The sequence below is a fragment of the Coloeus monedula genome (genome assembly GCF_965178545.1).
Source record: "Coloeus monedula genome assembly, chromosome: 4".
In the NCBI taxonomy this organism is placed as follows: domain Eukaryota; kingdom Metazoa; phylum Chordata; class Aves; order Passeriformes; family Corvidae; genus Coloeus; species Coloeus monedula.
Window position 1 is genome coordinate 9,217,314 of NC_138784.1, and position 18,737 is coordinate 9,236,050.

Consider the following 18,737-nt stretch of genomic DNA (forward strand, 5'->3'; position numbering starts at 1 on the left):
ATGTTCTTATACGCTGAATTGAGAAAATATGATACTTGCCCAAGTATATTCCCAGGTCTGTGAAAGAATTGGGTAACTCTTTCTTCACCTCAGTTCCCCCTGTGCAACATGGAGATGATAAAACATGCCTACTACTGTCTTAATTAATTCTTGTGTGTAAGACTCTTAATTAATTCCTCTATGTAGAAGTACTTTGAGATTAATGAATGGAAGCTGCAAAGAAAAATGCCTCCAGCAGAACTGGAAAAGGAAAATCAAAACAACCCCCCAGCTGATATTACCTGGAGGGGCAGAGGTTCAGGACAGCACATTGTATGTGTGATATTAGGATTGCAAATAATTCTGCTGGCAGCAGTTCTGCTGCTCTCATCATAATATAATTTTTATTATTATTAATAATCAGAATGTTAGGTGTTTCCCTAAAAAGTGCTGGGAAGTTTTCAAGACAAATAAGGTGGGATCCTAGTCCATGAGAGGTCACAAAGTGAGTCCCTTTTGTAAAGAAAGTGATGGGTTTGTGTAAGGGAGGAAAACCATGAAGGGTACAGACAGTATCAGAAAGCTTTAGTGGTTATCCCACTAAGGTACAGGGATGTCAGAATTGTGGGGAACATAGCAACTCTAGCAGAGCAAATGTCCAGCTAGGCCAGTAACAGCTGGGTTTTCAGGAATCTTTCTGCAATTACAATGTTCCAACTTGTTGCAAACAGCAATTTATGCGCTTCTGGGAGAGCACACCTGGGCCATCATGTTCAATGACCACATATGCCTCTGGGATCCATGTTGCATATTTTTTAATCTTTTTTTTTACTACATACTTTTTAATCTCTTTTTGCTGCCTATATAGAAAGAATACATTATTTTGATAATAAATCATAAATGCATTGGTAAAAGTAACAAGAAGCATGTTTCATTCTGTTGTACTATTTCAGGAGAAATGACCAGAATATCAAAGCTATCTTGTCTGCTAATGGAAATTAGATCACCAGATATCTTTTTTTTACAAGACTAATTTTCTCTACAAGAGAAAAGATTGAAAATTTCTACAGTAAGCTTCTTGTTGGTTGTTTTTTTTTTCTGTTAAAGAAAAGACACAGACTAGTTCAGAGCGTGATGAAATGCATAAGAGTATATGGAAAAAATCAGGAAAAGAATTACAAGAATTATTGAAAGACCTCAGTGTAATAAACCTTGACTCAATATCAGACTAGAGGAAGCCAATGAAGGAATTCAAAGAAAGGAAGGAGCACTGGGAAAGGTGGGGGAGAAAGGACAGACTTTCCTGAAGATGAAGATGCACTTGCCAGAAGACCCTCATTAGTAACAGAGTTTTTGCTAGGTTGTCACAAATAAGGAGAGGCATGATGCCTTATGAAGGACCTGCATCTAACCTGTGCTTGTGTGAATGCAAAAGAACAAGATGCTCTCAAAAGTGCAACAGGGGGAAAAAAACGTGAAAAGGTATAGCTCTTTTGGGAAAGGTTTAAAGAGAGGGAGGAGCTGTTAGAGGTGAAGTTACAGAGGAAAAGTGGAGGCTTCAACACTGAGAGAGAATTTTGAGCTGAAAAGATTCAGGTTACCAGTTTCAGCCATTATTCCTTTAAGCTGATGCTGAGACTTCAGGGAGATGTTAGGGAAGCTGAGTTATGGAGAATGGCTGATCAGGCTGGTTTGTGCTTTGTTGATGGAGAGATTGCAGCTGAGGTCATTGGAGGAGATAAGTGTGAAGGAGCAGGTTGTGAGGGGGATAAAAGAAGAAAATAGAAGCAGAGGAAAGCCCTGCCCCAGGGAATGTTACAAAAAGAAAGAACACAGTCTCCCAAAGGATATGTAGAAGAAGCAGGCCCAAAGGGAGGTGAAGAAGGCAAGGACAGTATTGCAAAATCAAGGAAAGAAAACATATCAAACAGGAATCAATGATCAGCACTACCAGATATGGAGGAGCCAAAAGAGCTAAGAACAAACTCCAAAAGTAGCTCTGCTGACCTACAGAAAGTATCTTTCAGTGGAAGAGGAGGAATGAAATCCAGACTCCTGAAGAGGCAGTGTGTAGAATTCATGCAATCTGATGAAAAAGAATTGTATAAAAAGTTGCTTCTGATATTTGTACCCTGTTGTATTAAAAAGAGATGCAAATCCCCATTCTTTCCTGGATCAGGAAGTGCTGTAGACTTCTTGTTTCCTGGTGTGGGTACAGGCCAAGGTGGCAACGAGTCCAAACGATACTGTTAACGACCTCACATCACTTGCTAGCATGGGTAGGAGAAAAACAGAAGTGCAGACCTATCCAGGCTTGGTTTTTTTAAAAGCTTTTATAGACTGTTCACTGCATTCCTCCTTTAACCAGCTGTCAGTGAAAAATGAAGAATGCATTTTCAACCTGTGCAAAAATGTCCTATCAGTGCCTAAGGTATTATCAGTTGCTATAAAACACTTTCCCCTTCAGCTATGCATTCATTTTTTGAAACAGTAATCCCACCTTGTAGTGTGGTAAACTTCAGGAAGGTTTTAAAATTTCATAATACAGCTAAAAGTAGTTTTGATAGGCTGAAATCTTCCATATTGCATTTGGTAATAACCTAAGCCTATATTCTTACCTATAAAGCAGAATGGTGGTTTTCTTCTGGAAAACATACTGTATAGCCAATATAGCTATAAAAAGTCACCATAGAGTTTCTCTGGGGGGTTGTGCTGGTGCTTGAATGCACTTGTATCTACACTGATATGTACTACTGCTCTCCATTGTTATTTGCAAGGCTTACACTGCTGTCTCTGTCCTGAATTTCCAACCTCCTTTATGTGGGTGACAGTTCATGATGTTACCTTTGAAGCATTACAGAAAGTATCTCAACTACTGATAGCACTATGCTGGATTTATCACTAGTCTAATTTCTACTGTGGTATCATGATTGTTTAGTGTGTTCCAGAGTCTGAGGAGAAACTTGTCAAAAATGATCAAGAAGAAAAACAAAACCAGGTACCATGAGCAGGTGTTCTTGTGACATCCCATACTAGTTGGGGGCAGAAGGAGACTGGAGGTTTGTTTGACTTTCGTGACACCTGTCCTTAGCACAGGGGTAGTAGTTCTGTATCTTTTAAGTAGTTTGGCCATTCGCAGTGTGGCGAAGTCTTTCTACAGTCCTCCATGCAAATGTTTGTATGGTCTGACATTAAATTCAGTCATTGGTCTGCAAAAGATTTGGTTCTGAACTTTGTCCCTGGACCCACTCTCCATTGCCAGGCAAGTACCTTCACATTTCCCTCAGCTTCTCTCTCCTTTGTTACTCCAGACTCTTTATCTTTGGGCCAGAGACTGGCTGGCTCTTACCATGCATGCGTTTTGGTGTTCAGCAAAATAAGATTCCCAGACTGATGTGGGCTTCCTGGCACAGCTGGTGCTGAAAGCAGCAGTTCACCTACATCTGGGTGAGGTTTCTGTGAGGCAGGGGAGGTGTAGGCAGAGCCAGGGCATCCAGGCAAACTCTGCTGTGTGCAGGGGCAAGGAGAGAGAACACTTGTTATCTCCCCATGTGGATAACTCTTACTAGAGAGTAAGCAGCAATAGGAACATTTTGTTGTGATTATAATGTCATTAGTGTGAAACAACAATGGTGTCTGGCCATACAACACTGGTGCTGGCCAGTCATTACCAGCAAGCTCATGGAGCAGGACATAATTCAGTAGGTTTTTCAACAGGCTTTTGCAGCTGTACATTGAAAAAGACACAGTCCCTTTCAGTATCTTTGTTCTGGTTTCATCTCTAGGCTTGCCTCTCTCACAAGAGGAGCTCCTCAGAAAAGAATATTTTGTGAGTTTTTCTCTATGCCAGGTTGCCCTGTTGAAATTAGTAGTTGTGCATTTGAGATGAGGGTGCCCAAAAGCCATTTGGTAAACGGGATTCTAGATTTACTGCCTAAACATGCCCTTTCAGGATACTGCTGACTGCACTGCTCAGTAGTCAAATCGCTCAACACCGTCCCTCCCCTCCAGAAAAATTTGAGGCTGGAGAGCTCTTCTGGGGGCAAAGGAGCACCTTGAGCAGGAGGCAAATTTTTGTTTCATATCTGAGAAATGCTGAAGGTGCTTTTCTGGTGAGAATGATTCTCGATCTCGAGTGGAACAACGTTCCTAATGCCAAATTTCATTCTAGCACATTGCAAGTATCTGGTTAATGCAACCTTCCTCCTTGATCTATGTTCATGTCACCTCTCGGGTGTCACAAGGTACTACAAAACCATTCATACAGACCATCTTTGGTTATAGTTCCCACAAGGCCCAGCAGGCAGATAAATTATAATACAGCTCTGATAAAGTTTTGTGAACTGTGATGTGAAGTATAAAACCTGACACCTTGGGAAAGAAATGGACTGAGTTAGGAACAGCAAAGGGCACCAAAGTCCTTGGTTCAGATTTCATAGCATGCATTTTCTGGTATTCATGTTAAACAGTGGGCTGAGATATTGCATAAATGAGCAAATAAAGCCGGATTTGAAATCCAGTACACCAAGAAACATACTATAGCAATTCCTCAGAGAGATGTCTGTGTGAATCCAGCTTTCTGAGGTGCTCTGCCCCAGCTCAAAGTAGTCAAAGACCTCCTTTTGTGATGATCTCCAAGGGTGAAATATATGTGCAATTGATTAATGACTGGATGTGACACTCAGTGCTCTGGTTTAGCTGACACTGCTGTGTTTGGTCAAAGGTTGGACTCAATGATCTTGAAAATCTTTTCCAGTCTTAATGATTCTGTGATTCAGCTGCTTCTGCTGCTGTGTCCGAGTCTGTGTGTTGATAGCAACCATCTTATTCCTGCAGCAGCACCTACACACCCTATAAAAATGGAAAAGGAAGATAAGACCCAAGGTGTATCGTAAATCTTTCCCAGTATGATATGCAGATGCCTGCCTCACTTAAAAACAGCCCTATCTTAACTTTTGTTTTTAAAGGGGCCAAATGTGGTGAAGTGACCCCTTATTTCAGCCCTTGAGAACTGGTCAGGAATTGACGCACAGTAAAGTACAGGAAGCCTCCCTTGTCACAGTTCTGCAAACAGGAACAGCAGAGCTGGTGCCTCTAGGTGAAGACTGAGCACTCTATAAGGGTTTCTGTGCCAAAGCCTCAGGATTAGGTACTTTTTCTTCCATGGTAAATCAAATCACAGAGCCATATGCTGCTGTGTGCCGTAATTGTGGCTCTTTGCCAAGAAATGCTTTTATCACAAGGGTTGCAATAATTAATTGCCCAGGTGTCGCGGATCCAAGTGCAGCTGAATGGGAATACTGCAATTGTGAGACAGGTGGGGTGAACACAGCCACTCTCACTAAATGGAGACATTGCATGTCTGTGATGATGCACATGAAGGCCCCTGTAAATAACATACTGGGAATAAAGTATCAGGGGGCTGATAGATGTGATTTTTCACATTTTGGACATTCATCCCTGAAGTTTTTCCACCTGTTTTTGTAATATGTAAGGGTCTTCTAACACATAGAGCACCTCATATTCTTAAAGTGGAACAGGAAAGATTAAAAAATATATGATGAAAACTATTTTTTAATGAGGTTACTTCAAGTATAGTTACTGCATTTTAGGCATGAGTGATTTCACAGCATTGTCAACATTGAAACCCTTTGCGAGGTTTGGCTGGAAGGCAAACCAGACATCTAAAAGCACTTCGAGTTTACCAAACCAGGATAAGAGCACATCTCTCTGAAGTTATTTAGTATCCTTAATAAAGATCACAGTATTTGTAAACTAGCCAAACCTCAGTAAAATCAAAGATTGTTTTTAATTCTTTTATAATACCAAGGCTCCATATGGTCCAATATGACAGATAATAGCTTTGAAAATATTCACCATTTGTTTCTGGCCCAAAAACGTATTAATATGACACTTCTTTATGGACTCTTTATTTGATGCATTTCAGCAATCAAAGTTTTCTAGAAAAACCCAAGTGTTAATGAAATTAAACTTCATGGAGTTGTTGAATTTATAATAAATTGAATCCTATATTTCTGATCTGTTGAATAATGCAGAAAGATCCTTTTTACATGCTGAAATGTAATTCCTGTACTGTAACTTCATTTTTTTCATTGGAGTTGAAGCAAAAGGGAAGAGAGAAGCAGATTCAGTTTTAGCTAAACTTAAACTAACACTCGTACGCTGGGTGGAAACTTCAAAGGCTGTGAGTACCTGAAGAGTTTTAGACAATTGTTTAAGCAGTCTTTAAAAGAGAGCTTTGCCTTTACATGGCTTATAAATGATTCCAGTGGCCACAGATCTTCTGCATATGGGAGAGATCTGAGCCAGAGGTGCTGGTTGTGGTTGCAGGCATGGCTCACCTGGTTACACTGTTTTTCTGAGGGGTGTCTTGACATGCCCCTGGTCCTCTTTGACACTTTTCAGTGAAGCACCCAGTATTGCCTTGAGCTGCACTGTTGGATAATGGTTGTTGAACTGCTCCAGGGACACACACATGTATATATTATTTTTACATCCCAGGGTAATGTGCCACTGCAGTCAGCACTGCACCAGCTGGCCTGGGTCATTTGGAGCCCTGTTCATGCCACTAGTGCAGTACTCACTGTGACTGGACACTGCTGCCTTTCTGTTCCCAATAGGAGGAACATGGAGGTTGTGTTCAGTCTTATGGAGCTTTGTTGGTGCTCAAAAGGGAAATCTCCTTCTCCTGTTCACCTCTGAGCACACACTCCACCCTGTGGTCAGATGAGTGCTTGTGTGGCAAGCTATGGTTTTGATTTTTCAGGTGTTAATCCAAGGCAAGGGGTGGAGGATATAACAGGACCACTATTTTTGATCAGCTTAAACCAACAGTGAAACTACCGTGAGTGTCATATAGCTTATAAAAGTGAATTTTATGTGTCCAAACTTACTTCTGAAGTATTTTATAAGCCTTTGGTTGCTCAACGGTTGAAAAATAGGCCTTTTTCCTAATTAAACATCTGGGACATTCATGTTTGAAAAGTATGTTTTTGAAAATCTTGTCCCCAGATACTTCAGCAAAGATATGTATAGCCAGCCACATTCCTCTGAAGCAGTTCTCCAGCAGCATGGAAACCTTGTTAACATCCAACTCTAACTTGATTCTCCAAAACTTTTATTTTGTGAAGTGGTCACCATCAAACTTGATGAAGGTCTAATTCACAATGTTATGACGGCAATATACTTCAAAGCAAGAGGAAATCTATTTTGGTACTTGTATTTTGATTAATGAGTTTTCTGAATCCTTTCACTATAGTTATGTTTGTCAGGTGTGGCATCTTAAGGATTAATGATAACTTCAGAGCTATTTTTCTGTATGTGATTTGATGCCTGAAGTGATGATTACCAAGAAATATTTCATTTTACAAAGAGAAGCCACTTACTAATAAAACAGATTATATCAGAAACTATAGAACACCATATAGCAGGAGACACATTGTTATTGTGACAAATAAGTGAGAGAAATATAGGTAGCTTTCTCTCACACACACACACACAAAAAAAAAAAAAAGAAAATGAAAGAGACTATTCAGCTTTTGAGAGATGGAGGAATCTCAAGTATACCTTAACTTTCTGAAGTCAGCAGACAGATATCTGGTGGTCTGGAAAATGCCTGCAGTTTGACAGCTAGATTGTTCCTTTAGGCACAGTCATGAACTGGAGAGGAGTGGAGGAAAATAATGCCTGTGAGGCTGCCTATGGTGGCAGGAGAACTGGTGACAAAAGACATGAAGAAAGATTAAGTATTCAATGCCTTCTTTGCCTCATTCTCTACTGATAAGACTGGCCTTCCAGAGTCCTGGGGGTCTCAGAGCAAGAGGAAGAGCTGGAGCAGGAAATACTCACCCTCAGTGGAGGAGGTTCAGGAACATGTGAACAAACTGGGCATAACCAAGTCCATGGGTGCTGGTGGGGTACTGAGGGACAAGTGCTGGGGGAACTGGCCAATGTAATTGTAAAGGCACTCTCAACATCTTTAAAAGATTGTGGTGAATAAAAGTTCCCATGAAAAAAGGCAAATGTCACTGCAATCTTCAGGAAGGCCAGAAAGGATCTAGGGGAGTACAGGCTGGTTAGCTTCACCTGAGTCCCTGGGAAGGTGATGGAGCAAATCTACCTGGAAACCATTTCCAAACATCATAAGGACAAAGAGGTCACTGGAAGCAGTCAGCAAGGATTTATGATAGGGAAATCATGCCTGACCTACCTGACATCCTTCTACAAAAAGATGGCTGGATTACTGAGAAGAGTGGATGTTGCTCATCTTGACTTTAGTAAGGCTTTCAACACCATCTCCTTTAATACCCTCACAGGCAACCCAAGGAAACGTAGGCTGGATAAGTGGACAGTGAGATAGATTGGAAAAAGGCTGAACTCCAGGCTCGTAGGGTTGGGATCAGCAGACTAGCTCTCTGCCAGTCACCAATAGTCCATTTGAGGGGTTGATTTTGGGGCCACTGTCTTCATCAGGGGCCAGAGGGCACCTGGACAGGGATGATGCAACAGAGTTGTGCTGGCAAGCAGAGGGACCTTGACAGGCTGGAGTAATGGGCTGACAGGAACCTCGGGAAGCCCAGCAAAGGCAGCTCTCACTCTTCCAGGTGCAGTGCGACATTCCCTGATGTGCAGTGTTTGAGCATTGCATTTGCAACAGTAGGACACATTAAGCAATTAGAGGTTGATTCACTTCCCTGGCATAGCACTTCCCTGGTCAGTAGGTACTCGAGTAACTATGTTGGCAGAGCAATTTATGCGCTGCACCAAAACACTACTCTGGCACAACCTTTTGTGTAATAAGTAGAAGCCTTTAGGAAAGGAATTTAATTAAACTTCAACGCCAAGCTTTTTACAGAACAAAAAATTGCTAAAATAGCCTAAAATATGTATTTTCTGTTTGTGATCAGGATGTGAATTATTTTCCAACCCTACTGATGAGCTTTGTATATTTGTAATGAATACTGAAAAATAAATGACAAATCTTATGGTGACTTCCTTAGAGTTAATGTCTGAAGAGCCAAAAATTGGCTATGTAGTTTTAGCTTCACACTATAGATATGCATTTACATGTTGTAGACTGAGAGTGCTTGGTGTTCAAGCCTAACCTGCAACTCCTTGTCTATGATTTGATCCAAAGAAACATTAATTCATGTCTGGGTTCATTTTCCTCCTGCTCATTTCTGGAATGATGCTATCGATTTACCTTTTATAATAGTCTCTGCCTGGATTGTTTCTCTAGTCCAAACTTTCCTAATTGCCTGAACATCTTTTCTGAAACTATGACAACTCTCCTAAGTAACACTGATACAGCTGAGATGTTTACTGTAAATTTTGTAAATCTTGGCCTGCAGTATAAAGCAAAAAGCCTTCAGGAGACAAGAAAACTTGAAGTTATAGTCCAAGATCTTGCATTAACATGAGAAGATTGGTCTTGTATTGCTCAAGGGAATCTCATAAACAAGCTTTTCCCCCTCAAAAAGTTGTTCACCACACATTACCACCAGTGTGCCAGAGTTTTGGGCTCCTTGTCTTTAACAGCCACACAATAGCTGTAGGTTCCAGGAGGAACAACCTCCTTTGTGATACTCAAAGATCCATTACTTAGAAAGGGGTAGTTACTGTTGTGTTGTGGTAGTTAGGACTATTCATTTCTGACAAGCCTGTAAGAAGGACCAGGGTCTTTTTTGTGGGGAAACAGAGACCCGGGAACAGTCAAATGCAGGACTTCAGAACACACGCTGAGATTGTTTGGAGTTTAATAGAAAGTATATATTTAATATATACTTGAGTTTCGGCTCTGTTTATGTTCCAGCTCCACAGCTCTCATCACAATTTTCTTACGCTTGAATTTTTCCCAACTGATCATTTCATGTTCCAAGTATCCATTTAAAGCACGAGGAAAATAGCTGGAGGAAAAATTATAAGGTGGGGTTTTCTGGTGTCATTGAAATCTCTCTCATGTAGGTGTCACTAGCAGCTCATCCCAAAAGTTCTATCTGAAAACAGACAGCACTCCCTCTCACCATGTAATAGCACATTCAACAACCCTTCCTGTGCTTCTTTTCAAAGGGAGAACTTTTCAATGGGTTCACAATGGTTTAAAAGTGAAAGAGGGGAAATTTAGGCTGGATATACAGAAGATATTCTTCCCTGTGAGGGTGATGAGGCCCTGGCACAGGGTGCCCTGAGAAGCTGTGGCTGCCTCATCCCTGGAAGTGTTCCAGGCCAGATTGGATGGTGCTTGGAGCAACCTGGGATAGTGGAAGGTGTCCCTGACCACGGCAGGGAGTGGGTCTGAATGGGCTTTAAGATCCCTTCCAATCCAATCCATTCTATGGCTCTGTGATTCTATTTCATGATGAGCTTAAGCTTTCACTTACCATCAGGCCTGTCATAGCCCAAAGGTTAGGAAATTTAGGGGGAAAATCAGACATGCTTTATCTCACATGGGATTTATTTATCTAATGAGGACTAGACATTCATATATTGCTACCAATATTAGTTTCTGATTCATGAAAGTTAATTTTAATAGTGCATGGCCAAAGCAAACCCCAAAATAGCCTGAATAGCAGCATGTACTTACTTTGAAGGAAAAGCAAATGATGAGACTTCATAGCATCACAGAATGATTTAAGTTGGAAAAGATCTTTAAGCTCATCACGTCCAGCCGTCAACCCAGCACCACCACTATGTTCACCACAAAACCATGGCACTTGTTTGTCTGCCTTAGGTATTTCAAATATATATCCTATTCTTATTATTTTACATAGTTTTTACAGAGTGTTTAATTTAAAATAGATCTTAGAATTAATAAAAATGTGTGTTTTGTTCTATTTAGGACATGATTAATAAGTTAACAATAGAGTAATGATTCAGAAAAGTGAATTTTCTTATTTTCATCACTTCATGCTTTCTCAGTAACTCCTTACCATACATCCCACATTTTTTCAGTTCATGGTCAGTTTTCAGCTGACCACAGATCATACAACTAAACAATGATAAAAAAAATAGCAAATTATCCTAAATTGATTGTTTGTTCCCAGAAAAAGTTGCTAAATTAGTACTTGCCTGTAATGTCAAGGGTGAAGTGTTGCACTAGTGAAAACAGGGTAATACTGCTGGATTCACCTGACAGTAACCAACCTCTGTTGGTTACACATCTCTCTGTTAACTTGCCTCCTGAGAAGAGTCACAGAAAGGACATTGTGTGCTTGCTGTGAGCACAAAGGGAAAGAAAAAGGTGTTTTTTTACTGTCCTTTGGTATGTGGTGACTGGAAAAAACAATATAGCTGTAACCCCATGGGGGAAGCAATGGGAAGGGGACAAGAAGAACAAGAGCTCTCGTGCTTGTTACTTAACACAAAGCTTGAAATGTGGTTGAGGGAATTGATTCCAATTTTGATAACTGTGTTTATTGTATTTCCCTGAGCATAGCCCACAGGTTATTTGGAAGAATAACTTTTGATTTGGCAGCAGTTGGGATTGTTTATATATATACAAATACATATGCCTGTATATGCAGGCAAGGCAAGAGGAGTTTACTGCAGCACATCCCTTCTTCCAGCAGTCACCATGTACAGCCCTCACTATCAGCCTCTGATTCCTTGACTGCTCTGCTAACATCTCTCTGCATGATTTTTTGGGGGATCCTTAAAAATTTAGCTCTCTTGTTCAGGAATGGGTGTGATTTATGTCTGTTCTGTGCTCCTAATGATGATATAGATGTAAATATTTGACTAGACTCAAGAATCAATCCCTGTGGAAAATCCTATGAGCTTCACCTCTGAACCATAAAATGTAACATATTGCAACCTCTCTATGAACTCAAACCAGTATTTTCTTATGGCAGTATGGAAATAAGCTGCTTGGTTCTGCTTTGCTTTTTGCACACCATGGTGATCCCTCTTAGAGGAACTTCCTCTAGAGGAAATGCAAATGTGGTGTGAGGAACACCTTGACCCAGATCCCCTGAGAGTGTAATTGCAGCAGATTTTGTGGCTAGCAGTGAAAAAAAGAGAAAGAAAGGTTTTTTTAAAGAGAAGCATTTTAAGGAGCTTAGCATAGAAGTCAGAATTAGGAGTCTGGAGGCAAGATATGAGTGCATGACAATGCAGGGACTTGTCACCCAGAATGAGTTAATGTGGTAACAAAACAGCAGCTCTTCTCCTCAGCTGAAAATGGAGCTTCTTAGCAAATCAGCTGCCTAATGCAGAAGTACAAGCAGAAACCAAACACAGAGGTGAATTGCCTGAGGGTCTCACATATTTCAAAGCAGAGAACTGTAATGATATCTTAAAGAGGTATAGACAAGCCAAGGAATACCTGTGGCATCTAGAGAACATGTCTTATGAGGAGCAGCTGAGGGAGCTGGGGGCACTGAGCCTGGAGAAAAGGAGGTTCAGGGGGAAGCTTCTCACTCTCTACAACTCCCTGACAGGAGGGTGCAGCCAGGTGAGGGTCAGGCTCTGTTCCCAGGGAACAAGAGACATGACAAGGGCAAATAGCCTCAAGTTGTGCCAGAGGAGGTTTAGATTGGATGTTAGGGAAAATTCCTTCACTAAAAGGCTTGTCAAGCATTGGAACAGACTGCTCAGGGAAGTGGTTGAGGCAGCAACCCTGGAGGGATTTAACCAATGTGTGGATGTGGCACTTGGGGACATGGGTTAGTGATGGCCTTGGCAGTGCTGGATTAATGGCTGGACTTGATCTTATAGGCCTTTTCCAATCTAAACAATTCTATGATTCTCTCTGGTTAAAATACTAGAAATGCTGCTGAAAGGCTTAGGAATATTAACAGTATTATCCTTGCTGTCTTATTTATCCCATCTTCTCTGATAAGCAAAACTTCAGTAAGTCAGTGACAGTTACTCAGATTATTGGCTGTTGTCATTGCTCTCACTTAAAAATATGTATTATATATTATTTAGGTTATTGTCCTCACTACACATGGTGACATGCTTTACCTTAGAAAAAATCAAAATACAAAACAGAAAGAAGAAACAGGACAGGAGAGTAGCTCAGGGTTTTAATTATAGAGCTTTAGGAGTCGGGCCATGGTCAGACCATTACTGTGACATCCAAAAACTTGCTGCCTCTCACTTGGAGGCTGTTTGCTTTCACAGATCAGCAGGTGGAAAGGATTGCCATAGATCCTGCTTACAATAAGGGCAAAGTGTGCAAGAGAAAGAAATCTTATTTTTTTCTGGAAGAAGGTTAGCAAATCATGAAGATACCCAAACGGATTTGGGATGTGTAATGACATCTGTGCTTAGTTAACAAAACAGCAAATCCAAGCACAGATCATGGAAGGCATTCTGCCTAGCCCATGACACATGACATTTTCTGCAAGTTCAGTCTGTGTTGGGTCACAAATTATGGACCAAAGACAATGAACAGCACCAGCAGCTCATCAGGCTGGAGGGTACCAACACTGGTAGACGTGCCTGCAAGGAAGACAACACAGATGCTTGAGGTTGCCAATCACATTGGATTCAGCCGCAGGGGGAATCTCCATGTTAATACATAATCAAGGATTCACCCTGTTGTTGTTGTTCCTCTTCTTCTATGCTAACCTAGCTGAAGTCTGATATTGTTGGAAAAGATTGGGGTGAACTTGCTTAAATGAACTCACCTGCTTTGTCAGTGGTAGAGCCTGTAGCTTCGGTCCCTGAGAGGATCAAATGGTGGTATGTGAGAGCCCTCTGTTTTCAAGTAATTTCCTGAGAAGCCCCACTGGTGCTCCTGACATCCTGCAGACAGTGACTCACAGAACAGTGGGCACTTCTACAGTGGTCCAGGACCAAGTACCAGTCTGCAATTATCTCCATGACAAATCTGAGTGGCTCCATCCAGCTACTTTGGACTTAGGTAAAAAAGAGATCAAAAACCAGCTGCTTAATTTTTACATTTCCTGACTTCCCAGTGCATTTAAAAATTGTAACCTTCCTGTTACTATAAGGGATGTTTTTATACTTAGTGTTCAGCTGATACCTGCCAGACCACAAATCTGGGCCCACCAGTTTGCCAAAAGGGATAGTGAAACAGCAAGTTTATGCAAATGTTGCAGTATCTCACAAATCCATGTCACTTAAAAACATACAGAATTATAACATGTGGCTTCTTCAAATGTATCCTGGGCTAAACGCTTCTGAGATACTGACTGATTCGTTGAGCCACATATGTGAATACATGGACCAGGCCTGGATCACAAGATTTTTCTTTAGTCTTTTGTTTGTGTGAGTCAGCCCAGAACTGCTGGTCTTGTTTAGGTCTGGCAGAGCTATGCCTCCCCTCATAGGTGACATGAAAGGTATGAGACAGCAGAGAATCAGACACAGGAAGCATCTTGCATGGTTTCCACCTGCATTTTCCCTTGAGTTTGGTGGAGAAAAATACTCAGGTTTTCCATTTTAGTACTTGTCACAAAACAAAAATGCAAAGCTCTCAAGGAATGAATCTGCCAAGAGCAGCAAACCTCTCATATGCTTTTGTCCAGTAGAACATTTCAAGGGTTTCTCCTGACTCTTCATTTTTCATTCTACCCATTCAGAATGAATGCATCCTTACACATACGCTGTAGCACAAAGCCGCCTGCCTGTGTCATCCTGTATCATCCTCATTCATTTAATGGGAGAGAAGTGAAATAGTTCCTGCAGTGGTGGTCATTTCAGGATCATCTAGAGCATTGGCACAACAAACTGTAGAAGTAACTATTGTCAGAGTATTGTTTCCTTCTACATTCCCTCAATTTCTTTCTTCAATATAGCTGTCAGCATGCATGGCATTCACTTCTCAAGCCACTTTATAGGCTGGATTTTAAAACTGCAGCAAGCGAACTGTGTGAAAAAGCACTGCCACACGGACCGTAGTGTTTTCCTGTTGCACCTTTTTTCCTGCCTGTTAGCACGATGCATCTCAACAGAAATGAGAACATTACTAATGGCTTTGAATGCTGCATCAGTGATGTGCAAATGTTTGCCATACTTTGGCATAGCACAGCAGAGAAAACACAAGTTGCAATCCCACCTCCAAAGTAGAGTAGACTCTAGTGGAGTAGCACAGAAAGTGTAGAATCCTATAATAGGATTGCTAAATGAAACCAGCAGCCTTTGCTCTCTAAGGCTTAGTGATGAGTGCAGGAGCTGCTCACAGGGTCAGTTAAAGCTTGCCAGCACTGAGTGATTTCAATGCTGTGCATTTCCGTGGTTCTCAGTTAGAGCAGTGCCTGCAACAATGTGATGTGTTGTTAGCAAAATGCTTTAAGTGCTACCCTAAAGGGAGGGCAATTTTAGCAAGGCTTTTCTGTTTCAATACATCATCTGCCAAGCCCAGCTATTTTTATAAGATACAGGAGAATAGCCAAGAAAACTAAAGAAAATAAAATATAAGTATATATATATATGCATATAAATTGTAGGGGGCAGGATGCTTAAAAAGTGTGTTCATCAAATATGGCAGGCAAAGTGACTGTGGTGAGAAGTTTGCAATTTCACTGCATGCTGAAGATACTAGTTAGTGTTTGAACAGGACAGAACTGTAATGTCATCACTGCCTTAGGAAAAGGCGCTGACAGCCTGCACAAGCAAACATTTATGTCTCCCAGCAGATCTCAGGCCAGTGTGTTCATAGGGAACAGCTGTAGGAGCTCAGCTGGGACTCCATGATGGTACTGGTGTGCTGTGAAACATAATCCCCAGCATGCAGGAGGAGCACATCTTAAATCATCCTTCCTTAAACTGTGCATTTCCTTCTGAATCAAACACCCTGTCAGAGCAGTCTGTTGTCAGAAGGAGGTGTCTGTGGAGGGGGGTCCCCAGCAGACTCCCCATGCCTGCTGGCTGACCTTGGCTTCATGTGATTTTGACATTTGGGGACATCCTTTTCAGATGACAGCAGTTTGGTAGCTGCCTACTCTGTAACACCAGGCCCAGAAAATAAACAAGAAGTGAGAGTATGTTTAGGACCTGATCTGCAGCCTTGGGGGTCAATGGCAAAGCTTGAGTTGACTTTGTTTTGTAGGTCTGAAGCTTTATCACTGTTCTGTGTAGCCACATTGCATCAAGGCACAGATAACTCCTCATGACCCAGATGTGCCTTCTCAGGGTCCTCTTCTGCACCCTGCCCAGAGCCCAGGAGCCCAATGTCCGCTTCAGGCCCTGCCTGAGCAGTGCTGGAAGAGGGCTGTATCACAGCCCAGGGTTCGTTTGTTCTGGACCCTGCCCCACATGTTGCCTCCTCAGTTTGACTTTGGCCCAGCATCGTCCATGAGCCAGGCTGTGATCTGGGTCTCTGGGTGAATGTGGCTGCCCCTGGCAGCTGCCCTGCTGCCCGGCTGGCAAGTGGGACAAGCCCTGCCCTGCCACCCTCTGAGGACTCCGGCCATCTCCATCCTGGCACTGGGGCTCCTCCATGGCAAACCAGTCACAGGACTGGAGCCCTGGAAGACACAGCTTACTTCTTCCTTACTGCTTCCTTCCTTATCAAACCCCAGTGCTGGCGAAGGAATGACCACCATCCACATGAGGATGACATAGGAGCAGATGCAGAGATACCCCCTTTCCTTATTAAACTTAATTCCCATTGTGTCCAGTGGGGTTGTCCATCCATGACTCAGCACACTAATAATTGACAGATGGGTGTCATTCTGATGTTCACAGGGGAAGGGTTGATTTTACCAAAGCATTTCAGATAGCTTCTACTGTTCCAAATGAAATGGGGTTTTCAACCCGATACCAGGAATTGCATGGCATTCCCAGGTGTGCTCATGAGCAGTGTGTGTTCTGGGTTACCCAGGGAAATCTCCTTCTGCCCTATGTAAAAGTAGTGTCACAGCATGCTTATTGAATTTATGTCTCCAATTAAAAGGTAAAAAAAATTACTGATTTCAGAATATATAAGAGGGTTTTGCCATTCGTAACATCTTAGTGCTCATTATAGATCTTCGAGGTATTTTGATTCAAAAGTTTTATTTTATCCTTCTTTTGCAAGCTTTCTTGCAAGCTATTTATAGACCCAATAAATAAAATACCTTTCCCTGGGCTATACTGAACACCAAAGGTGGTGTAGCTCCCCCAGACTCAGCTAGATTCTCCTGCTAATCTCAGCAACCTATTTCTGTCCCAACAGGTGTAGTTCGCCAGGTGAGACCCATAATTGGACCTTTCCATGCCATCCTGAAATTGGAGATGAACTACGTCATGGGTGGGGTGGTGTCTCACCGCAACATCGTCAACGTCCACATCTTCGTGTCTGAATACTGGTTCTGAGGGACACCCACAAGCAAGTGCTCCAGCCTGAAACATTACCACAAGCTATTATGTCATATACTTGTTTTTAAAACCCAATAGTGTTCTTTTTTGTTTTATTTTTAAATATTTGGTTTATAGTTTAAGACAAGTAACAAGCTATTACATTGATTAGACATAGGGTGGAGCAAATTAGGTGAGCCCGATGTAGTTGTTTGTATAAATACGTAGTGTGTAAAACTGCTCAGCTGCCTGGTGGAATTAAAAATTTTTCTAAATGTTTGGACAGATCTCAACTATTGCTCCTTGTCCAGGTAACTGAATGACAGGCTGTGGAACAAAACAGATGTCAGAGTTCATTGGGATGAGTATATGGTGTCTTTGGATGGAGGAAGTTGGATAAAGATTAATAATTTTGCCTCAAATTAACTACCTTGAGGAGGATTGTCAGAGAGTGATAAATAGTTCATTTTGGGCCCTCTAAATAGGCCCCCAGAATTGCTATTAATGCCTGAAAAGTTCAGCCTGGATATTTAAGAAGTATCACTCAGCTGCAGCTACCAGAGGAAGTGCAAAAGGAACTAGAAATACTTAGAGACTAACAAGCTATTACACATATTAAAAAAATGCTCCTTTTTTGGGTACTTATTATTTGATTGTAAGATTGTTTGATTCCAATTAAACAAGTACCTCTCATTGAAATTAATCTGTTACAGGAACACAGCATATTGCCTAAATTCCAATCTCACCAGTACTCAGCAATACACGGGAAACTCCGACCTTATCTCCTGTCTGTTATCAAGCTCCATGCCATTTTAAAATTGGTAATAAAATTAGCATGTTAAACTGTACATTTCCCATGCACCAAACCAAGGCATATGTAATATTATAAGGAAAATCTCACAAATAAATGAATGTTTAATGTATTTTCTGGCCATAAAAATAATGTATCTTTTTTATTACAGAACAGGAAAGAAATAACTCCATGTTTCAGTTTGTTATGTTTGTTAAGATATGAGGAAATAAAGAAGGTCAGATGGAAATACTCTGAAGTATGCCATGGTTTCTGATTCCCAGGAAAACAGCATGATACAGCTTTTGTAAGCAAGTTCATGATATACATATTCTCCACTCAAACCAGACCTCCTTGGTCTTTATTGGCACTAGGTATGGAACAGGTTGCCCTGAGAAGCTCTGGCCGCCCCATCCATGGAATTGTCCAAGGCCAGGCTGGATGGGGCTTGGAGTAACCTGGTCTAGGGGAAGGTGTCCCTGACCATGGCAGGGGGTTGGAACTGGGTGAACTTTAAGGTCAGTGTGATCCTGCTACCTTTACTTTTTAAATGAGTGTTTGTGGTCTAGGTCTGTTTGGGAGGATGCTATTGATGCAGAAAATAACAGGTGGCAGCTGTGGCAGAAGACAAGTGTGGGCTCTGAGGACATTTCTGCGAGCCTCTAGCAACGTCTAGCAACCCTCTAGCAGTGTTTCAGCA

General features: G+C 41.6%; 1 protein-coding gene across 1 annotated transcript in view; it reads left to right on the plus strand.

The window, feature by feature from the left end:
* Nucleotides 1–18,104, plus strand: part of FBLN1 (fibulin 1) — a 77,174-nt gene extending 59,070 nt beyond the window's left edge. Inside the window, exon 17 of the mRNA XM_082280420.1 lies at nucleotides 17,126–18,104. Coding sequence (XP_082136546.1) covers nucleotides 17,126–17,265 — 140 coding nt within the window. The 3' untranslated portion in view covers nucleotides 17,266–18,104. The remainder of the gene's footprint in view (nucleotides 1–17,125) is intronic.
* Nucleotides 18,105–18,737: the final 633 nt, after the last annotated feature.